The sequence below is a fragment of the Carettochelys insculpta genome, chromosome 28, assembly GCF_033958435.1.
Source record: "Carettochelys insculpta isolate YL-2023 chromosome 28, ASM3395843v1, whole genome shotgun sequence".
NCBI lineage: Eukaryota > Metazoa > Chordata > Testudines > Carettochelyidae > Carettochelys > Carettochelys insculpta.
In genome coordinates, this window is record NC_134164.1 from 12,694,568 (window position 1) to 12,718,632 (window position 24,065).

The 24,065-nt window shown below is 48.6% G+C and overlaps 1 protein-coding gene across 1 annotated transcript in view; it reads right to left on the reverse strand.

Annotated features, from left to right (window-relative positions):
• LOC142002603 (butyrophilin subfamily 1 member A1-like) overlaps positions 1-23,632 on the reverse strand; it is a 28,587-nt gene extending 4,955 nt beyond the window's left edge. The window contains exons 1-6 of the mRNA XM_074978832.1: positions 23,415-23,632; positions 19,987-20,103; positions 18,725-19,072; positions 16,952-17,233; positions 4,125-4,229; positions 1,729-1,749 (exon numbers count right to left, since the gene is read on the reverse strand). Coding sequence (XP_074834933.1) covers positions 1,729-1,749; positions 4,125-4,229; positions 16,952-17,233; positions 18,725-19,072; positions 19,987-20,086 — 856 coding nt within the window. The 5' untranslated portion in view covers positions 20,087-20,103; positions 23,415-23,632. The remainder of the gene's footprint in view (positions 1-1,728; positions 1,750-4,124; positions 4,230-16,951; positions 17,234-18,724; positions 19,073-19,986; positions 20,104-23,414) is intronic.
• Between the last annotated feature and the right edge of the window lie 433 nt (positions 23,633-24,065).

The following is a 24,065-nucleotide window of genomic DNA, read 5'->3' on the forward strand; positions in this document are numbered from 1 at the left end:
GGTGGCTTCTCCATCTCGAGAGGTTTTTAAGCCCTGGCTGGAAAAAAAGAGTCCTGGCTCGGATGACTTAGTGGGGGATGATCCTGCTTGAAGCAGGGGGCTGGACTTGATGACCTCCTGAGGTCCCTGCCAGCCCTAGGATTCAGATTCTATGATTCTATAGTCCAAATAGTTAAGTCCCAAGCAGACTCTGAAGAGCTACAAAAGAATCTTTAGAAATTGGGGATTGGGCAACAAAATGGAAAATGAAATTCAATGTTGATAAATGCAAAGTAATGCACTTTGGAAAACATAATGCCAAGTATACATACGCAATGATGTGGTCTGACTTAGCTGGACCACTCAAAAAAGAGATCGTGAAGTCACTGTGAATAGGTGTCTGAAAGACATCCACTCAATGTGCAGCAGCGGTCAAAAAAGCTAATAAAATGTTGGGAATCTTTAAGAAAAGAACAGATAATAAGATAAAAAATGTCATATTACCTTTATATAAATCCATGGTACGTCCACATCTGGAATACTGTGTGCAGATGTGGCCACCCCATCTCAAAAAGGATGTATTGGAATTGGAAAAGGTTCAGCAAAGGGCAACAAAAATGATTAAGGGTATGGAACGTCTTCCATATGAGGAAAGATTAATAAGACTGGGACTTTTTTGCCTGGAAAAAAGACAATTAAGGGGGGATATGACACAGGAGTATAAAATTGTGACTGGTGTGGAGAAAATAGATCGGGAATTGTTATTTACTAGAACTAGATAAATTCATGGGGGCATAGGTCCCTCAATGGCTATTAGCCAGGATGGGCATGGAGGGTGTCCCTAGCCTCTGTTTCCAAGAGGCTGGAAATGGGTGACAGGGAATCGATCACTTGATGATTACCTGTTCTGTTGGAACAGGTTGGCAGACAGGATACTGGGCTTGATGAGCCTACGGTCTGACCCAGTCTGGCTGTTATGTTGTCTGATCTGGCACCCTCTCATCCAGCAACATCCATAATCTGGCATAGAATCATAGACTCCTAGGACTGGAAGTGAGCTCAGGAGGTCATCCAGTCCAGTCCCCTGCCCAAAGCAGGACCCACCCCAACTAAATCATCCCAGCCAGGACTTAAAAACCTCTAGGGATGGAGATTTCACCACCTCTCTAGGTAACACATTCCAGTGCTTCATCACCCTCCTGGTGAAACAGTTTTTCCTAACAGCCAGCCTACACCTCCCCAACCGCAATTTAAGGCTGTTACTTCTTGTTCTGCCAGCCATCACTACTGAGAACAGCCTCTCTCCATCCTCTTTAGAGACCCCCTCAGGAAGTTGAAGGCTGCTATGAAATCACTCCTCACACTTCTCTTCTGTAAACTAAATAAGACCAGTTCTCTCAGCCTCTTCTCATAGGTCATGTGCTCCAGCCCCTTTATCATTTTGATTGCCTTCTGCTGGACTCTCTCTTATGCATCCAAATTCTCTCTCTACTCGGGGGCGGTGCATAGAACAGAACTGGACACAATGCTCCAGATGTGGCCTCACAGCATGATTTTAGGTAGTTGGATGACCACTTATCATGACCAGTAAGCAGTGGGAGGGCTGGCAACGCTGCTGGACGATATTGACCTCCCATGGTCCAGCACATTCTCTCATTCGGTACCGGTCAGGTCCTGAAGATGCCAGATTAGAGAGGTTCAACCTGCACCCCAGGGTATCTAGGCAGGAAGGAGAAGAGTGATACTTACGAAGCTCTGCTCCCAGGGTCTCTGAAAACACAAAGAACTGGTGGTTAGTGGAGGGGCTTCTCTCCCCAGGAAGGTGCAGTCAGAGGGCAATGTCCAACACTGCCAAGGGACCCAGGTGCAGACCTCCCAGCAACCCCACATCACTCAGGGACCTTTGGGGCCCTACTCGAAACAGATGATACATGTGGCAGTCGAAATTCACCCATGCTAATGCCAAGCCCTCCATGCCCCTAAGTGCCTACGCAGGCTGTGTAGGAGGCGACTGCTCAGGGGGAACCCAGCGGCCACCAGCCATGTGACCCTCTGCAGCCCAGGGATGGGCCTGGACAAACCCCTCCTCTTCCCCACCCTTGCTCCACCCTCACTCCACCTTTCCCCGAACGAGGTGGCCCAGGGTACTGGTGGGGCCAGTGCTAGCAGGGGGGTCCATCCCCACCCCACGCTCACCAGCAGCAGTGGGGGAAGCAGAGAAGGGCAGCCCCACTGCTTTTCTTCCCTGACCGAAGGGGGTTGTACAGATGGCCCTTTCCCACCCCTGGAGCGGTGTGGCCGGGACAGCGAAGCAGCTGGGGCCACCTGGCTCTGCACCACTTGCCATTGTTTGTGAGTGCAGTGGGACCAGAGCTTCCTGCAGATACAGGGCCCCCCACTGCTCCCCCACAGGCTGCAAGACAGCCCCTCCCACCCACAGCAGTTGGGGTCGTGTACCCCCTGGTGCCCCTGCATATGGCCTCTGGGCTGCGTGCTGCCTGGGAGTCAGGCGTCAGGGCCACGACCCACACTCGCGCATCTCACAGGAAGAGTCTCTGCGTCGGCCTTTGCGCCGTTGGAACGGCTCCAACTTCGGCGCTCACCACAGAGGAGAAAAGGTTTCGTTTTCCCTGGGTCCGTGTCAGAGCTTTTCAGCATCCCTGGGCTCCCGCTCTGCAGGGGCCGTAGGAGCCATTTGGCGCTTGAGCCTCTAACCCCGTTCCACCTCTGCCCCTCAGAGTGAGCTCGGGAGGCGTCCCACCAACCCTCACAAGCAATAGTCTCAGAGCCTCCCTCACCTGCCTGACTGCAGGGTGGAGGTGCCTGGCTGTGGCCAACAAGCAGGGGCTTGCACCTCCCTGCAGCCAGGATTTAGGTACCAGCTCTGGGAGAGGGGTCAGCCTCAGGACACACCCACCTATTGCCCCCTCCCATTGGAAGGCTGAGGTGGATCCCATTCTCAAGGGCTCATCTCCCCCCATCATTGCAGAAGGCCCATGAACACTGACCTCAGGCTTTGGGGGCCACAGGACTGTCCCACTCATTTCCTAACTCATGTAAAAGGTCATCATTTGATGCTCAGTGTTGGAACACCCAAGTCCCTTTGTGGGTCTGGGCTTGGGGAATTAGTCCAGTTCCACTGATTTCAGAGTTCTCTTCATTAACAGCAACATTGTCTGACCTAAAATGTCATTTCTGTACAAACTTCCCTGCTTTATGGTTGCTGGTAAAGTTTTCTTATTACCCTCTGGTGTGCAGTTTCTCACGGGGGGGGCGCTTACCGTCTTTTCAAACATTACACTGAATTGCAGCTCTCCCAAAGGCTCAGGAAATCACAACACTGCGATGGGGACACAGCCATGTACAAAAATGTCACGTATGGAAAGAGGAAGGAGGAGATGTACCAAATGGGAGTGATTTCTCTTCCTCACTGAAGAACACATTGATTTACACCCTCCAGGGCTATCCCACAGGGAGCTCCAATGTCGCATGAGGGTGCTTGATTTGCAAAAAGAGCTCTGAAGCACAGATGTCAGACTGCAGAGTTGTGGGAGGTGAGGCCAGACGCACTGTGAGTGACCCCAGAGAACCAGGAAACACCAGACTGAGATTCCACATCAGACTGGAACTTCCATCTGGCTCTCTGCTTCAGTCCCACTGCTGAATTTTTGCCTCCTTCCGATGCCAACCCCGCTCTGTGTCCGTAAACGTAACTGACCTGGTCAGTCATCTCAGGCAGGGCTGTGCAGATCCAGGGAAAACTAAGCCCCATGCAGGGCTCCCTGGACCCTTGCTCTGTGTGCGCACAGTGGGTTGTAGGAGGCTCAGCTGGCACAACATGCACCAGTGCAAAGGTGGGCAAGGACTGGGCAAGGGGCAGTGGTCTGAGTTTTTCACTCCATCCTGCAGCACGGGAATCAGGTAATGGGGTGGGGGTGGGGGAGGGGGCAGGAGATGCCCTCTGAGCCGACAGCCAGGCGCTGGTGCATATCATCACCCCCACCGCCAAAGGGAACCTTAATAGTTTTTCCATCCCTGGGGTGGGGCAGGTACAAGCTCCTCATCATGACAAATCTTGCACCATATTCACATCTTTGAAGAAAATCTCTTATGAAGTCCCCTGTCTTCCCTGCTCCACAGCTTACCTTGGACTCTGAAGAGATACGCGCTCAGGGCCAAGGAGCCAAGTAAAATCACCAGGATCACGCCCAGAGCCACCATCCAGGGATTCACCCTGGGGAAAAAAGGGTCTGAAAAACAAAATCCCAGAGGCCCTCGCATCACTTTGTAAGCAGGGACAACGTTCCATTTTGTGAAGCAGCAACTCCAGTGGGCAGGCGGAAACATGATCCCAGAGACACTACATGAAACACCACAACCAGATGGTAAAGAGGACTCCAGCTAAGACAGCCGCTGACTGTATACATTGGTGCGGCAGTGAGGCTGGTTGTGGTTTGCAGTGAAAAGCAACTCTCCTGTCCCTCAGGCAGTGGGATGGGACATGTAGGACTTCAGCTGCTGGGGACCTGCTGTGGGACCCTGGACAAGTCCAGTCCCCTCTGGGTGGCTCCATTTCCTTCCCAGTCTTTTGGGGTCCTGATTATTTCAACACTTGTTCTTTGTGGCTGGAACCGACTGACACTCTGAGGTTTTGTGCAGTGAGCAGCTCCGCAGGGCGACTACCACATCAGGCATCTAACATCGTTACGCCTGCTAGCAAGAGTAAAGGTCCTGGCTCAGAGCACACACAGTTAATGTCATTGATCAATGGGGTGCAATGCAGGGGACAAGAAGGCAGTCAATGGGAAAGACCACTCAGAAATTGGTGGTCATCTGAAACAATTGCTTATAAATCTGCTATTTTCCCCTAACCTGACAAAGACTCATAATCACGGTTCATCCAAACTACTGTGTGGGAAGCTGGTCTGGATTTGTGATTCTCCCATTTAAATCTGAGGTCTACATCTCATCACTTCTCCTCATACAATGTGTTCCAGGCCTCACTGCCAAATTCTGATCTGACCCTTGATCCCCTGTGCCTTCACTTCTGCAATCTTCTCCTCTCTGGCCTCAGTATTCCCCACTTCCCTGCAAGGACACCAATGCAAAATTCCACTGCTACAAGTCTATCCCTCAGACTGTATTATCAAATGCTAGAAATTACTTTACTGGATTCTCTTTTCCAATGCATCAGGCACAATCTTCTAGTCTTCACTTACAAAGCCCTCCAGGTTAGCCCAGCCACCGATCCAACCCAGGGTATCATCAAAAAGTCAATTTCCTGTTTTGCTTCATCATTTCACACCCCCGATTCTCTGCATCTGCTATGCGCTCAGAAAAATTGCCCCTTGAGATTGTTAAACACTCTAGTCAAAATCCTTAAAGCCACCACCTTGTTCTCCTCCTTCCAGTTTCTTCTCAAAAGTCACCTCTGCAGTGATGCAACCTGACAGTGTCTAGACAGGTGGTGAGCTGTGAGCACCGCTATTTCCAGTCAATTATTTCAGAAGTGAGATGGTGGTACTGAAATCTTTATCCTACACAACTCAGTAGGAGTTTTCCCATTGACCTCAGTGGGCCAAGGGTTTACTTCAGGTTTGAGCCTCACAACAGAGTTAAGAGTTGTTCCCTCATCTCTAAACAGTCAATAGAATATCTAAAAATTCTCCTCTGAGAGACAGCTGTGTTAGTCTGTATCTGCACAAACAACGAGTCCCGTGGGACTTTTAAACTAACAGATTTATTTGGGCATAACCTCTTGTGGACAAAACCCCACTTTATCAGGTGATAGGAGTGGAAGTACAGAGGCAGGCACACATATACATCTTCAGAAGGGAGTTGCTTATCAAGTGTAGGGTCAGCGTTAATGAGGCCAACTCAGACGGGGTGGATATGGCTCGCTGCCAGCTGCTGATGTGATGTGTTAATACCAAGAGAAGGAAGATAACCTGTGTAGTGAGGGAACAATTCTAACTCATTATTTGTCCAAATTTGATCATGTTAAATTTGAAAATGATTTGCAGCTCTCCTGTTTCTCTGTGTAGTCTGGGTTTGGAGTTTTCTTGTAGAAAGAAAGTTCTGGGCACGTTAGATTAAAAAAAATGCATAAGGCCCTGCTGTGAGTGCAGGGGACTGGACTCCATGACCTTGAGAGGTCCCTCCATGCTCGATGAGATACATATACCTCCATGTTCCTTAATCTGATGGTGTCGGTTGTAAGGCTATGTGGACAGCTGGCCTGCTGACTGGGTGCAGCAAAGGGGGCAACTGATGCTGGTCCAGGCATGGCCTTTCAGAGGGGCCCAGAGCTATGCTCAAAGAGGGAGTGAGATGGGGTCCCCAGGACTGACTGCCCCAAACCCTGCCCTCTTCTGCCTTTGCTCCTAGCGCTTCCAGAAGTGGAGAGTTTGGCCCTCCTCCCACTTTGACCCAAGACCTGTGGGTGAGTGGTGAGTGGAGTTGACAGAAGGAATGTGTTTGCAGCAAGTTGGGGGCTGTCTGTAGGCAAGGATGGGCTGGTCTTCCTCATACTTGCACAGGCTGAAATTGTGAATAACCATGTGCCCCACACATGCAACACTATCTATAGCCTCAAAAACAACTCTGATATTATAATCACAGAGGCTGAATGAGAAGGTTCTGTAGCCATCACGAACAGATCAGATTATGGGTAATAAGCAGGAAGAACTGGAAGCGCTAATAAATAAATACAACTATGACATTATTGACATCACAGAAACTTGGTGGGATAATACACATGATTGGAATGTTGGTACAGAAGGGTACAGCTTGCTCAGGAAGGACAGACGGGGAAAAAGGGAGGAGATGGTGCCTTGTATATTAAAAATATACACACTTGGACTTAGATGGAGATGGACATAAGAAATGGATGTGTTGAAAGCCTCTGGATTAAGTTAAAAGGGGTAAAAAAACAAGGGTGATGTCCTGCTAGGAGTCTACTACAGGCCACCTACTCAGATGGAAGAGGTGGATGAGGCTTTTTTTAAACAACTAACAAAGTCGTCCAGGGCCCAGGATTTGGTGATGATGGGGGATTTCAAATATCCAGATATATGTTGGGAAACTAACACAGCGACACACAGACTATTCAATAAGTTCTTGGACTGCATTGAAGACAACTTTTTAGTTCAGAAGGCTGAAAAACCTACCGGGGGAAGCTGTCCTAGATTTGATTTTAACAAATAGGGAGGAACTGATTGAGAATATGAAAGTGGAAGGCAGCTTCGGTGAAAGTGATCATGAAATCATAGAGTTCACAATTTTAAGGAAGGGTAGAAGGGAAAACAGCAAAATAGAGACAATAGATTTCAGGAAGGCAGATTTTGTTATATTCAGAGAGCTGGTAGGTAAGGTCCCACAGGAAGCAAGACTAAGGGGAAAAAACAACTGAGGAGAGTTGGCAGTTTTTCAAAGGGACACTATTAAGGGCCCAAAAGCAAGTTATTCCACTGAGTAGAAAAGATAGAAAATATGGCAAAAGACCAGCTTGGCTTAACCAGGAGATCTTGCATGATCTCAAAATAAAAAAAAAGGAATCATAAAAAATGGAAACTAGGAAAATTACAAAGGATGAATATAGGCAAACAACACAGGAATACAGGGGCAAGTTTAGAAAGGCAAAGGCGCAAAATGAGCTCAAATTAGCTCCAAGCATAAAAGCAAACAAGAAGACTTTTTATAAATACATTAAAAGCAAGAGGGAGACAAAAGGATAGGGTAGGTCAATTGCTCGGTGAGGAGGGAGAAACTGTAAAAGGAAACTCAGAATTGGCAGAGATGCTTAATGACTTCTTTGTTTCGGTCTTCACTGAGAAGTCTGAAGAAGGAATGGTCAACATAGTGAATGCTAGTGGGAAAAGTGTAGGTTAAAAAATATAAAATAATAATAAGAAGAAGTTAAAAATCACTCAGGAGAGTTAGATGTCTGCAAATCACCAGGCCCTGATGAAATGCATCTTAGAATACTCAAAGAGCTGATGGAGGAGGTATCTGACCTTTAGCTGTCATCTTTGGAAAATCATGGGAGACAGGAGAGATTCCAGAAGACTGGAAAAAGGCAAATATAGTGGCCATCTATAAAAGGGGGAATAAGAACAACACAGGGAACAACAGGTCGGTCAGTTTAAGTTCTGTGCCAAGAAAGATAACGGAACAAGTAATTAAGAAAATGATCTGCAAACACTTGGAAGATGGTAAGCTGATGGGGAACAGCCAGCATCGATTTGCAAAGAACAAATCACATGAAACCAATCTGATAGCTCTCTTTGATAGGATAACAAACCTTGTGGAAAAGGGAGAAACAGTGGATGTGGTATACCCAGATTTTAGTAAGGCATTTGATACGGTTTTTTGTGATATTCTTATCAATAAACTAGGCAAATACAACTTTGATGGGGCTACTATATGGTGGGTGCAAAACTGACTGGATAACCATACTCAGAGTGTAGTTCTTAATGGTTCTCAATCCTCCTGGAAAAAATTAAGAAGTGGGGTTCTGCAGGGGTCTGTGTTGGGACCACTTCTGCTCAGTATTTTCATCACAATTTAGATATTGGCATAGAAAGTACACTTATTAAATTTGCAGATGATACCAAGCTAGGAGGGCTTGCAACTTCTTCGGAGGAGAGGTCAAAATTCAAAATGTTCTGGACAAATAGGAGAAATGGTCTGAAGTAAACAGGATGAAGCTTAATCAAGACAAATGCAAAGCGCTCCACTTTGGAAGGAACAATCAGTTTCACACATCCAGAATGGGAAGTGACTGTCTAGGAAGAAGTATGGCAGAAAGAGATCTAGGTGTTATAATGGACCACAAGTTAAATATGAGTCAACAGTGTGATGCTGTTGCAAATAAAGTAAATGTGATTCTGGGATGCATTAACAGGTGTGTTGTGAACAAGACACGAGAACAGCAATGAAGGGTCCTGTAGCACCTTATAGACTAACAGAAAAGTTTTGAGCATGATCTTTTGTGAGCACAGACTTACTTCATCAGATCACTTCATCAGAGTCTGTGCTCACAAAAGCTCATGCTCAAAACTTTTCTGTTAGTCTATAAGGTGCCACAGGACCCTTTGTTGCTGTTACAGATCCAGACTAACATGGCTACCCCTCCAATACAAGACACGAAAAGTCATTCTTCCGCTCTACTCTGCGCTGGTTAGGCCTCAGTTGGAGTATTGTGCCTGGTTCTGGGTGCCGCATTTCAAGAAAGATGTGGAGAAATTGGAAAGGGTCCAGAAAAGAGCAACAAGAATGATCAAAGGTCGAGAGAACATGACCTATGAAGAAAGGCTGAAAGAACTGGGCTTGTTTAGTTTGGAAAACAGGAGATTAAGGGGGGACATGATTGTGGTTTTCACTATCTAAAAGGGTGTCATAAGGAAGGAGAAAACTTGTTCTTCTTGGCCTCTGAGGATAGAACAAGAAGCAATGGCCTGAAACTGCAGCAAAGGAGGTTTATGTTGGACATTAGGAAGAAATTCCTAACTGTCAGGATGGTCAAACACTGGAATAAATTGCCTAGGGAGGTTGTGGAATCTCCATCTCTGGAGATATTTAAGATCATGTTTGATAAACATCTATCAGGGATGGTCTAGACAGTACTTGGTCCTGCCATGAGGGCAGGGGCTGGACTCGATGACCTCTCAAGGTCCCTTCCAGTCCTAGCAGTCTATGATTCTTTCTTTCCATGAAGAGGAACCAATACCTACAACATTGTCAATTCTGCCCACATATCTACACCAGTGACACCATCACAGGACCTAACCACATCAGCTGCACCATCAGGAGCTCACACACATGCACCTCTACCAAAGTGATCTATGCCATCATGTGCCAGCAATGTCCCTCTGCCACGTATATTGGTCAAACCAGACTGTTTCCGCACCAAAGGATGAAGGATAGAAAGATCAGCAGGAGACCACTCTCTGGGCTCTCTGTAATGGATGTAAATAGATCCTATCCCACAAAAATGCAAACAAACAAACAAACCAAACAACCCAAACCTTGAAAACCACACTACAACGAGAAACAGAAGACCTGAGCTTCATTTGAAAATTTAACACAATCAAATTTGGACTGAATAATGGTTCTGTTTTTACAAAAGCAATTTTCTCTTTCTTGGTGTTCACACCTCCCCGTAAGACCTAGATAAAAGAGTCGAAGGGATAGCCACAGTGATAGAAGAGGCAATTCAGCTGACTGTTGCAGAAGAAGAGAAGATCACTAAGAAGTGGATTACGCAGGAGTCACCGAAGTTGCTCCAAGAGAAGAGAGCTTTGGAGATCAGAAGGGATGTTTCTGAGAGGGCGGAACAGCAATACAGAGTGAAATGCGACAAGGTAAGGAAAGCAGCCAGAAAGGATCAGGCGAAATGGTTAGAGGAGCAGTGTGAAGATACAGAGAGCTATTGCGGTGAGTGTAAGACCAGGGAGGTGTATAAGACAGTTCAGAATATTAATAGGAAGTGGCAGTTTAAGCAGAGGGTGATCAAAGACGAAAATGATGAGGTGCTTGTGAAGAAGGAGAAGGTTGTGCAGTGATGGATGAGATACTGCTCCCATCTGTACAAAGCACAGTTGGACCTGAGTGTCTCAGAGGAACTGATCGAAGAACTGAAAGAGATCACTGCTGAGCATTGAGAGCAAGACCGATATTTCCAAGGAGGAAGTAGAAAGAGCAATGAAACAACTAAACAACAAGAGCCCTGAAAATGATAAGATCATGAGCAAGATGGTCAATTATGGTGGAGAAAATATGATTCAGGAAATATACCAACTATATAATCTTGCATGGAAAGAAGGGAAGGCACCTAAAGAATGGTAAGGTCTGTGCTAGTGACAATACACAAGAAAGGAAGTGAGTTGGAGTACAAGAACTACAGAATGATTGCCCTAACAAATCATCTAGGCAAGGTGCTGATGATGATATTGACAGAGATGAAGATCACAGATAGAAGAACATCTTGCAGATGAGCAAGGGAGATTCAGGAAAGACAGAAGTACCACACAGCAGATATTGGCACCAAGAATGATTGTGGAGAAAGCTTGAAGAAAAAACAAGAACAATTGGTTTGTCGATTTTCAGAAGGAATTTAACAATATAGATCAGCAAGTGACTTGGGTAGTGTTGGAGACCTACAGAGTGGATAGCAGACTGATACGGTTGTTGAAAAATATCAAAGACAGCACGAAGGTTGCACTGACAATGTCTGGAAAGTTGGGAAGTTGGTTTAGAATGAGTAGTTATGAAACCAGGAGATCCCATATCGCTGAGGATCTTCATGATGCACCTAGAGAGCATGATGGACAAGATCAAGGAAGAGGTAGAAGGGATATTTGTGCACAGGATGAGAATTAACAACTTGAGTTTCATGGCCGATATAGTTATCAATGAGGAAGATGAAGAGAAGTTTGGAAGAATGGTGCAGGTGCTAAATGAGGAACGGAAGTAGTATGGACTGATTATGAACATAGATAAAATGAAGACAGAGGTATTTGGAGATTAGGAAATATGAACTAAAATCAGAGTAGATGGGATTGAACTAGAGAACACAGAGTAGTTCATGTATCTGGGGAGAACATCACATAAGATCTGGCCGATAAGAAGGAAATAGCGAGTAGAATAGCAAAAACGAGTTTGAAGGCGATGGATAAGATCTGGAAAAGCAAAGTGATTAGCTTAGGAACAAAGCTGAGTGTGTGTATTCAGCAGCCTGTTGTACAGCTGAGAGAAGGATATTGGTCTGCAAGAGGAGTTGTTATAGAAAAATGCTGAGAATAGGATGGATGCAGAAGGTCACAGACTAGGAATTCTATAGGAAGATACAGCCAAAAAAGAACCTGCTACAGAAGGTTAGACAATTGAAGTTACAGCTATTCAAGCTTATCTGCAGGATGAATGAGAAGTGAAAAGTCAAGACCCTGACATTCGGCATAACAGCCGGTTTGAAAAGGAGAGGCAGACCCCACAGAGAAGGGGTAGATTATACAGTAGACAGATGCACAGCTAGTCTACAGAAGCTAAGCCACTCTGCACTGGACAGGAAAAGATGGAAGGAAATTGTGAGGGAGGCATTGGACACCAACAGGTGCTGAGCCCATGGTTGTTGAGGATGATGACACCTCCCCATCAGCTGCTGGGAGTGAGCAACATCCACCCTGATGAACAGACCTTCTTAGACCTTGTTATAACTGTGCCTGCACCTGATAATTAACTCCCTTTCCCTGATGTACCAGAGAGAGAGAATAGTAACAGAGAGGAAGCCGTGCTAGTCTATACACTATCAAAACAAAAAGCAGTCAAGTAGCACTTTAAAGACTAGCAAAATGGTTTATTAGGTGAGCTTTCGTGGGACAGACCCACTTCTTCAGACCATAGCCAGACCAGAACAGACTCAATATTTAAGGCACAGAGAACCAAAAACAGTAAGCAAGGAGGACAAATCAGAAAAAGATAATCAAGGTGAGCAAATCAGAGAGTGGAGGGGTGCGGGGGGGAAGATCAAGAATTAGATTGAGTTAAGTATGCAGACGAGCCCCTATAGTGACTCAGAAAGTTCACATCCCGATTTAAACCATGTGTTAAAGTTCCGAATTTGACTATAAATGTCAATTCGTCTGTTTCCCCTTCCACAAAGGAGTGATAATTTCTTTTCAGTAACACTCATACCTTGAGGTAATTGACAGAATGCCCCATTCCATTAAAATGTTGACTACCTGGTTTGTGGATCTGGAGTGTTTTGATGTCTGTTTTGTGCCCGTTGACCCTTTGTCTAAGGGAGTTAGAAGTCTGTCCAATATACAAAGCATCTGGGCATTGTTGACACATGATGGCATATATGATGTTAGTAGAGGAGCATGAGATAGTGCCCGTGATTCTGTGGGTAAACTGGTTAGGTCCAGTAATGGTATTTCCAGAGAAGATATGTGGACAAAGCTGGCAGCGGGCTTTGTTGCAGGGAAAGGTACCAGGACTGGTGTTCCTGGGGTATAGACTGTGGCTGTTAGTAAGCATCCTCATGAAGTTGGGAGGTTGTCTGTAGGAGAGAACAGGCATGTCACCCAGGGCCTTCTGGAGTGTAGCATCCTGATTAAGAATAGGTTGTAGGTCTTTAATAATTCGTTGCAGTGGTCTGAGTTGGGGGCTGTAAGTGATGACCAGTGGTGTTCTGTTCTTGGCTTTTTTGGGCTGATCTTGGAGTAGCCGGTTTCTGGGTATGCGTCTGGCCCTGTTGATTTGTTTTTTTACTTCTCCTGGTGGGTAATTCAGGTTTATAAATATTTGGTAAAGTTCTTGTAGTTTTCGGTCTCTGTCAGTTGGATCAGAGCAAATGCGATTATACCTAAGAGCTTGACTGTAAACAATGGATCTAGTCACGTGTGCAGGATGGAAACTAGAAGGGTGTAGATAAGTATAGCGATCAGTAGGTTTTCGGTACAGTGTGGTACTGATCAGGCCATCCTTGATTAATGCTGGTGGCTACGTCTACACGTGCAGCCAACATCGAAATAGTCTATTTCGATGAATAACGTCTACACGTCCTCCAGGGCCGGCAACGTCGATGTTCAACTTCGACGTTGCTCAGCCCAACATCGAAATAGGCGCAGCGAGGGAACGTCTACACGTCAAAGTAGCACACATCGAAATAGGGATGCCAGGCACAGCTGCAGACAGGGTCACAGGGCGGACACAACAGCCAGCCGCTCCCTTAAAGGGCCCCTCCCAGACACAGTTGCACTAAACAACACAAGGTACACAGAGCTGACAACTGGTTGCAGACCCTGTGCCTGCAGCATAGATCCCCAGCTGCCGCAGAAGCAGCCAGAAGCCCTGGGCTAAGGGCTGCTGCCCACGGTGACCATAGAGCCCCGCAGGGGCTGGAGAGAGAGCATCTCTCAACCCCCCAGCTGATGGCCGCCATGGAGGACCCAGCAATTTCGACGTCGCGGGACGCGGATCGTCTACACGGTCCCTACTTCGACGTTGAATGTCGAAGTAGGGCGCTATTCCTATCTCCTCATGAGGTTAGCGACTTCGACGTCTCGCCGCCTAACGTCGAAGTTAACTTCGAAATAACGCCCGACGCGTGTAGACGCGACGGGCGCTATTTCGAAGTTAGTGCTGCTACTTCGAAGTAGCGTGCACGTGTAGACGCAGCCGTAGTGTCCAGGAAATGTATGTCTTGCATGTTGTAATCGAGGCATAAGTTGATGGTGGGGTGTAGGTTGTTAAAGTCTCTGTGGAATTCTTCTAGAGCCTCTGTAGCATGGGTCCAAATCATAAAGATGTCATCAATGTATCTTAAGTAGAGGAGTGGTAATAGGGGACGAGAGCTGAGGAATCGTTGTTCCAGGTCAGCCATAAATATATTAGCATATGGTGGGGCCATGCGGGTGCCCATAGCAGTTCCACTAATCTGGAGGTATAAATTGTCCCCAAAACGGAAATGTTTGTGTGTGAGAACAAAGTTACAGAGGTCAGACACCAGATTGGCTGTGGTGGCATCAGGGATGGTGTTCCTGATTGCTTGTAATCCGTCTTTATGTGGAATATTAGTGTACAGAGCCTCTACATCCATTGTGGCAAGGATGGAGCTATCAGGAACTTTTCCGAAGTTTTGTAATTTCCTCAGGAAGTCGGTGGTATCCCGGATATAGCTGGGAGCGTTGGTGGCATAGGGTTTGAGGAGGGAGTCCACGTAACTGGATAGTCCGGTGGTAAGGGTGCCAATACTTGAAATGATAGGGCGTCCAGGGTTTCCAGGTTTGTGGATTTTGGGAAGTAAATAGAATAATCCAGGCTGCAGCTCAGATGGTGTGTCTGAGTTAATGAGGTCCCAAGTAGCAGCAGGGAGTTCCTTCAGTAGTTGTTGTAACTTCCTTTGGAATTCCAAAGTGGGATCAGCGGAGAGAGGTCTGTAAAATGTGGTGTTGGAGAGTTGTCTGGCTGCCGTTTATATTCAAATTTGGAACATTAACACATGGTTTAAATCGGGATGTGAACTTTCTGAGTCACTATAGGGGCTCGTCTGCATACTTAACTCAGTCTAATTCTTGATCTTCCCCCCCACCCTCCACTCTCCGATTTGCTCACCTTGATTATCTTTTTCTGATTTGTCCTCCTTGCTTACTGTTTTTGGTTCTCTGTGTCTTAAATATTGAGTCTGTTCTGGTCTGGCTATGGTCTGAAGAAGTGGGTCTGTCCCACGAAAGCTCACCTAATAAACCATTTTGCTAGTCTTTAAAGTGCTACTTGACTGCTTTTTGTTTTTTCAGAGAAAGAGAGAGAGAGAGAGAGAGAGAGTGTGTGTGTGTGTGTGTGTGTGTGTGTCTCCCTCCCTCTGTAATTTGCACTCCAATGCATTTGACAAAGTGTGGGTTTTGCCCACAAAAGTGCAAGCCCAAACAAAACCGTTAGTCTATAAGGTGGCCCAGGACTCCTCGCTGTTTTCACAAAGTATACAGCTCTACATAAGAGAGGGAAGGCAGCCTGGCTATTTGTCAAGCAAAGGTTTATGGTGAGACATCCAAAAGTCACAGAAAGCAAGAGGAACATAGCTCATTGCTCATGCAGGTCAATTACCCTTATGCCATTCCTGGCAGAGACATACTCCAACTCAGTGGTTCCCAAATATTTTGGCCCTCCTTTTGATTTTTGAGAAACCCTCAAGCCCCCCACCTCTACCTTACCACCATGCAGCCCCTCCTGAACAAACTACTCCATTTGTAATTTAAAACAAACACAACAATTAAAAATTAGTACAAAGAGTTTTTCTTGGCCCCTTGCAGGTGCTTGGTGCAGCCCCAGCTGGCCAGTTACCTGAACCCTGTGCCAGCTGCAGAACTTCCCATGCCAGCTGCCACCCACCTGAGGCCTGCACTGCCAGAGCTGCCCACCCAGCCACTTGCCAGCTACAAGGCCCAGCTGCCCAGCTGCCCACCCACCCACCAGTCGCTGGGGCCCAGTGCTGCCAGTGCCGGATGCCCAAGCCGTGGGCCAGCTGCCCCAGCTGCCTGCGCTGCTCGGGCCAGCCACCTGCCTGCCAGCCACCCGAGCCACATGTTGCTGGGGCAGCTGCCCGCCTGCCAGTCCAAGCCACCCAAGCCCCATGATGGTGGGACCAGCCATACAAGCCCCAAGAGCCCTACAAGCTGGCCACCCAAGCCCCCCCATCCAAGTTCCTCCCCTCCCCCAAACCAGGTACCACCAGCTCCCCACTCTTACTCCATCCCCCCACCTCTCCCCAATCCACACTCATCCACCTTTGCAGGAGGCAGCTAGCTCCTTGTGGGTCTTTGCTGGCTGCCTGCTTTTTATAGCAGCTGCACCGAGACACCAATGTAAAATGGCAGGGGCTGAGAGCCGAAAGCACAGGCCAGATCTTCCTTTGAGTGAGGCAAATAACGGGGGAGCTGGGTCACCTCATGCCCCCCCGGAGGGCACACGCCCCACTTCAGGAAACCATGCTCTCATTAGATTAGTTTGACTCCATGCTATAGACGTGGGAATTCCAAAAGTGCCTGACATCTGCTCTAATAGAAAACATTTGTGAGAACACAGCTAGGTTAGATGGGAGTGTGAAGTGTATCAACACACTTATTTTGACAAAAGCCCTATGGCCGTCACAGTTACCCTGGAAAGCCTGCACTGGTATGTCCGTACATGTCACATCTGTCTGGGGATTTAGCATGAGCTATACCAACAAAAGTTCAGTTTTGCCAGTGCAGCTGTGTTGCGCCAGAAGTGTTTTCTGGTAGAGCCACACTGGCAAAACCCGTCCAGTGCAGAAAGACCTGCATTGTTTATGTGCACAAAAAAAATTCACACCCTTAGCTAACTGGGTTTCTCCATGTATGTTAGGTTTAAACCCACACTCTGTTTGATCAAATCAGTAGGCTGCTGACTTCTTTTTCTGCTGTTCAGTGTGTGGGTTCTGATGGTCACTGACCTGATATATAAAATAATGTTTCCTTTGCTTGGCTGAGGCGGGCATTCCTCACCACACAGGACACGTTCTGATTTGAATATTCCGTTAAAACAACAGATGTCTGCATTTCATACAGTCCATTGGCTTGCCGGGAAGTTGTCTGAGAGGAGGAAGTTAAGGGCCGTCCATTGAGATCTCTCCAGCCCACCTCGGGCTCTGGGTACCAGCCAGCTGATCGGCACACCACTCGGATCCCTCCATCCTGGTAATCCTCCACAGAGATGTGAGGAGCTGACCCCGAAGCTTGAAACAAATGAATAAATCCCTTTGATTTATGCAAATATTGAGCCTAGAGAAGAAATTAAAATTCCCCTTTATTTTCAGTGCTCATGGACTCAAGGAATAGACAAACAAGAAATTAATTATTTCTCCCCAGGACTGTTCCAGCCCAGGACCCACACAGAACATGGGGGAGGGCTTTTCTGGGCCATGGGAAATCCTTTAATTGGTCATTTAATTTAGTATGAACAGATTTCTTTTAAAATAACTGTGAAAAAACAGCGCTTGTGTTTCAAATGTTCTGTGGCTGGGTGTGTCAGCTCCACACTTGCACGTCAGGGGTTAACCCATCTTTGTTAGCAGAAGAGACCATGCTGCTCCTGCTCTGCTGGGCACGCTCCAGCTGGAACCAGCGTGTAAAAGGCCTGAAAGGAGCTCAGTCTGGGCTGAACACCAGGGCCGTGTCTACACGTGCCCCAAACTTCGAAATGGCCATGCAAATGGCCATTTCGAAGTTTACTAATGAAGCGCTGAAATGCATATTCAGCGCTTCATTAGCATGCGGGCAGCAGCGGCGCTTCGAAATTGACGTGCCTTGCCGCCGCGCGGCGCGTCCAGACGGGGTTCCTTTTCGAAAGGGCCCCACCTACTTCGAAGTCCCCTTATTCCCATGAGCTCATGGGAATAAGGGGACTTCGAAGTAGGCGGCGTCCTTTCGAAAAGGAGCCCCGTCTGGACGCGCCGCACGGCGGCGAGGAGCGTCAATTTCGAAGCGCCACTGCTGCCCGCATGCTAATGAAGCACTGAATATGCATTTCAGCGCTTCATTAGTAAACTTCGAAATGGCCATTTGCATGGCCATTTCGAAGTTTGGGGCACGTGTAGACGTAGCCCAGAGGTGCAGGGAGTGCACCACAAACCCCAGCAGATGGACCTCGGCTGCTCCAGGACTTGGGTGCCAGCCAATCAGGACCAGACCTGCCTATATCGTTGAAGGGCACCGCAGTAAATGCAGAGATGATTGAAGTGTGGGTGCCAGAGACGCCACAAGATTGGGTAGGAAGGAAATACCAGAAGACGATAGAACCAGCTAAAACACTGGGGGTGTTGTGGGCCAATCCCCATGGAGCTGGTGGCAAGGGAGTCCACCACTGACTGGGCTCTGGGTCTGAACGTGGTGCAGAGGGAGAGCCTGGGTTATCCTGCCCTGGTCACCACCCTCCAGGTGGTGGCATCTCAGCCTACTGCACACTGACGCTGGCCATTAGGTCATGCTACCGTGACCACAGGGGACTACCCTGCTCTGAAGAAGGTGCTGGTGGTACAGGCCATAGAGCTTGGCAATGCACAGGGATGTGCCTGGCTTTGAAAGTGGGTTCCCCATTCTATGCTTCATGTGGGTGCAAGGCATTTTTATGAGAAAAGTTGTGATCAGTGCCAAGTAAATCCCAGGGCTCATCAGCCCTTCAATTCACACAGAGCCAACTGTGAGAGAAACAGACAGAAGCTACTGACCTGTCACCTCTAGCTCCAGTAGTGCTTCCTCATAAAAGGCACCATGTTGAACAAAACAACTGTACCGCCCTTCGTCAGAAAGCCTGACGCTGAAAATTTTCAAGGCCATGCTTCCATTGGTCAGACCATCTCTCAGGAGCTCTGTCCTCCCCTGGTATTCCAGCATCTGCTGCTCATACAGGTCCTTTCCATCACTATAGTGGTGGACAAATGGAGAGAGCTGGGACCGAAACCAAGTCACCTCCATGTTCTCAGCGCTCACCCTGGGGGACAAGTCGCAGGGTAACACAATCTCCTCTCCCACAATGGCCGTGACAGGCCTGTCAGGTCCCACCACTTTGAAGCGTGCTGTGGAATGGACAGGGGATAAGGAAAGTAAGCACAGGGCGTCGTTCATGGACATCTCAGCAGTGGCACACACACAGGACAGCTCCTGTTTTATATCCCACAGAACTATTGGGCAGAGGCCCAGTGCAAGGCGACTCCACCAGCCGAACGATCCTGCAGACCAGACTGGAGGGAGATTGTAACCCCGACTGAGGGCAGTGATGCTGTGGAGAAGGGCCCAGACAACTCGAGTCTGAGGGCGTGTGGCCACCGCCAGAGCAAGTGTCTGACCCCCAGCACCCTGCGGCACAGCCAGGCCTGAGGAGGAGGCCTGGGACGTGTGAGGAACAGACCCTGAACTTCTTTACCTTCCAGGGACAGCTGTTTGTGATGTCCTCATGCCATGGAATGGGGCAACGTGTTCTCCTCTAACCTGCCCTGCTTCTCCTTAGGCGTCTTGGTCATTTGCTGCTTATGACGTTGTATTTGCTTTGGGTGGTACGTAACAGTCAGGGAAACCTCCAGTGCAGAGAGAACACCCCAGAGTGAGGACACCCTAGTGCCGGCACAAAGTGACCACAACAGGGCTGGGGGTCGAGTCCCCAGGAACCTGGGCCCAGCCTTGTTGGGTTCCAGTGGCTCTGCCGCCCAGGGGAGTGCAAGGGGAGCCCTCAGGGTTGCGGGTGGGTATCTGGGTAACGGACATAGAGTGATGGCTCAGATCCTTCCACTGGCCCATTTCACCCAGGTAGTGAAGAAGCCAATAAAGTTCCTGTCCACAGCAGGACCCTTCCCCTGCTTACACTGAGCTTGCTGTGCGCTTAGGGCTACGCGTGCTGAGTGGCCCCACTGACTTGGAGAGAAGCATCTTTTTAGACCCTGCAGGGGCTTAAATAAACCCCCTAAGAAACAGCAGCCACAGTGCAGAGTCCTACCTGATTCCACCTGGTGAACACAGCAAGTAAAGGAGAAGACAATCAAACCGGGGAGAAAGGAGCTGGCTCTGGAGCTGTGGCAGAGTGCGAGAACCTTCATCTTCTCTGGAACTTGACCTAGACAGCAGGAAGGAGGAAAATAAACTTATGATCGTGAGCACAGCACGGCTCACTGAAATCAAACCTTAAAGAGGAAAGAAGAGAAAAAGCTATAGAAGCACATAACGAGATGTTCAGCAAGGGTCTGTTTTGGGTCTGGTTCTATTCAATGTCTTCATCAACAATTTAGATATCGGCACAGAGAGTACACTTATTAGTTTTGCAAATGATCCCAAGCTGGGAGGAGTTACACAACTGCTTTGGAGGATAGGCTCATAATTTTAAATGATCTGGACAAACTGGAGAAATGGTCTGAGGTAAACAGGATGATGTTTAATAAGGACAAATGCAAAGTGCTCCCCTTTGGAAGGATCAATCAGCTTCACACCTACAGAATGGGAAGTGACTGTCTAGGAAGGAGTACTGCGGAGAGGGACATAGGAGTGTGGAAGCAAAAGACCTGAGGCCTAGCTAAAGTTTGGTCAAACTATAGCCTGGCCTGAGAGGAATGACGGATACTACACTGAAGATTCGAGATAATAACATCAAGCAGCTTTGAGATAAGCCAGACCCAGGCAGTACAAAACTCCCATTAATTAGGAGAATAAGCTCTAAAACTTATCTGTTACTTAGTCATGAGACTGTTGTTTTCTTTTCTTGTAAAGGTACCTATACCTGCCCACATTTGTATTCAGGGAGACACCTGTAACTGCCTAGGGGAAGCTGTCAGCTGGTGCTCTCCCCTGCAGCTGCTTGTATATTCCAGTAAAGAGCTTGTTAAGCTTAGGAAAAAACTGAGAGGGGACATGCTAGACAGCATTTTATAAGCACCTCAAAGAGGGTTACAAGGAGGAGGGAGAAAACTTGTTCTCCTGGGCCTCTGAGGATGGGACAAGGAGCAATGGGCTTAAACTGCAGCAAGGGAGGTTTAGAGTAGACATTAGGGCTACGTGCACATGAGCCCAAATCTTCAAAATGGCCATGCAAATACATATTCAGCACCTCATTAGCATGCCGCCAGCCACAGCTCTTCAAAATTGCTGCTTTTCGCTGCCGTGCAGCTCGTCCAGACAGGGGCCCTTTTCGAAAGGCCCTGCCAGCTTCAAAACCCCCTTATTCCTAGCAGCAATTTTGAAGCTTAAGCTGCAGTTTAAGCCCATTGCTTCTTGTCCCATCCTCGGAGGCCAAGGAGAACAAGTTTTCTCCCTCCTCCTTGTGACCCTCTTTGAGTTACTCATCAACACTGTCATGTCCCCCGTCAGTCTTTTTTCTAAGCTTAACAAGCTCAGTTGTTTTAGTCTTCCCTCATAGCTAGGGTGACCATGGCCATTTTAGAGATTTGGGCTAGTGCAGACACAGCCTAGGAGAAACTTCCTAACTGTCTGTAGGGTGAAAATTCCTGAGGCGGGCAATGGTTTGTGCTGAAGACCCCCATTCAGTTCCTAAAGTCTGGAGCAGGCCGGTAATCTTATATTACACAAACCCAGTTGACATGAGTGGAGAGAGACCTCGCTGCTCCCCCCTCCATCTCACTCACCAGCCCCAGGGAAGGTCATCCCAGCTCAGACAGGACCTTGGAGTCTCATGGGAGGGACATTTGCCTCAGCAATCACATTCTAAACAGAGGCCCTGCATACGAGAACCGAGTCATGGAGCTCTCTCCTCTGCCACCCCAGCCTGGCAAACAAACAAACCTTATTGCTTTATGCCGTTAGTGTCTTTTGCTTAATCCTCTAGATAAGAACCTCTGGATGTACCAATGTGGAGGTGCCATTGTTACTCTTATAGATGCATCATCCATCACATCTGACATGAATACGTTATTGCATATCTGCTTTGTTTCAATAACATGTAGGGAAAACTACCTCTACTAGAGATTGGGTGCTCTATAAGCAATGGGTGGAGATCCTCTGTTACCTGTTTAGATTATTGGCTTACTGTGCTTATTTCCTCTTGCTGCTAGGAACTATCCAGGCTTGGGTAACACCCATGCCATAGTTTCCCCCCACCCATCAATAATCAATATAATCAGTTGTAGCCTATTGTCTGGCAGTGATCACTGAGCCTAACCCGTGAGGTGACACCCCACCAGCTGTGTGTAATAAACCCTCCTGCTTGCTTCATACACGGTGCCCCGACTTTGTTCCTACACTGTCAGGGTGGTTAAACACTGGAATTAATTGCCTGGGGAGGTTGTGGGATCTCCATCACTGGGGATATTTCAGAGCAGGTTGGATAGACATCTGTCAGGGATGGTCTAAGTGGTGCTTGGTCCTGGTGCGAGGGCCGGGGGGCTGGACCCAATGACCTCTCCAGGTCCATTCCAGCTCCTGTGTTCTATGTTTATATTCCTGCTCTGTCAGCTCCTCACCTGGAAGGACCCAGTCTCTGAGCTGAGAAAGCTGAGTGAACCGAAATGGAGCAGATGTTTTCCCCACACCGGCAAGAGAAGCTACTGTTGTGAGACCCAGGGGCTTGGCTGGGCTTCCCAAGGGTTTGCATGTGGAGCGGATGGGACATGGTGCCCTCAGGTGCTACTGGTGTAAGCAGGTGGCCTCCAAGCAGCTCCACTTCCCTCAGCCTTGGTGCAGGTGATCATGCTGTGCTGGAAGAAGGTGGAGGGCTGAGTGGGTGGGGCAGGCTGATGGGTTGAGTGTGGGGGAGCCAACCTCTGCGACGACCCTACACCAGGCCCCCACAATCCCATTGCTCAGGGCAGGGGGCAAGAGGGTGAAGCAGGGGCAGGGTGTGGGGAAAGGACTAGAATGGGGGCAGGGCAGAGGCCAGGCTGAGTCGCGGTCTCCAGCATGGGACGGCAGTGGGTCCCTGGCCTCTGTGCTTGAGGTATGGGGGGCTGCCGCAGGCCCCACACCCTCTAGGGATGGGCTGCCACCCCAATGGCAGGCAGCTGCACAGCTCCAGCTCCTCTAACTGCCCCAGAGCCCAGAGCAACCCCAGCTTCCCCTTACAGTGCCAGGAGCTGCTGGGAGGCTGTTCAAGCCCGGCTCCACTCAGTCCTGGGAGCAGTGGGGCAGCCACACTGCAGCTAGTGTGTGGGCAGTGCCAGCCTGGTCTTTGTGTTACCACCACCCAGGGCAGCCCTCAAAGAGAGGAGTCACTAAAGCACCAGGAGGCCCACACCTGCTGTACAGAGCGGTGACAGCTCCCCCAGAGAGCTTTGTGCTGTCCCCGCCTTGGAAGGGACCTGTCCCGCCTGTCCTCCCAGAGCAGTGCAAATGCCTCCACGTTGTTAGGCTCTAGGGGTGAGGCACTGAGCCAAGTACTTGTGAGGGGATCGAAGGAACCATGGTCAAGCAAAACCAACATACCTGATCTGTCCTGTGGAGAGGTTTCACAACCCCCAGGGGTGACCAAACGTCACTCGTTTGTTGGGCTGATTTGCACTTCTTGGGATTGTTTTCCTTCAGCAGATTGCAGGGCTGGTGCCCTGGCTACAGAGCCGCTGTGGTGCTTTCTGCTCTGATTGCTTGTCCTGGCCCTTGGCAAAGGAAGTCTTCTTGTGCCCCAAACACACTTCTGTGCTCACTTCTCCCAGCACTGGAGAAGGAAAGCGAAAGTCACACAGGCAGGGTGGGGAAAGGGACTGTTATTTCCTTCCTGTTTCTTGCAGTGAGCAGAGACGTATCTTAAAGAAACAGCCCCAGCTCTGCTGTAGCGAGGGCACCGTGCCAGGCAGTGACTCCAGCACATTGTGCCTCAGGCGAAGAGGCTCTTTGCCCACGAAAGCTTCTGCTCCAAAGCCTCTGCTAGTCTATAAGGTGTCCCAGGACTTCTCCTGGGTCATGTCACACAGCCACAGAGTCTGTGACTTCCACAGTCCGGGGCCGCTTTCTGTTTCAGCCACAGACAGCAGAGCTGCAGGTGTCCCCAGCAGCTGGGAGTCTCCCCAGGCCCGGGACCCCAGGTCCTTCCCCAAGGAGAATGCAGCTGGCCAGGGACACCCCTCCTCCCGGGGACAC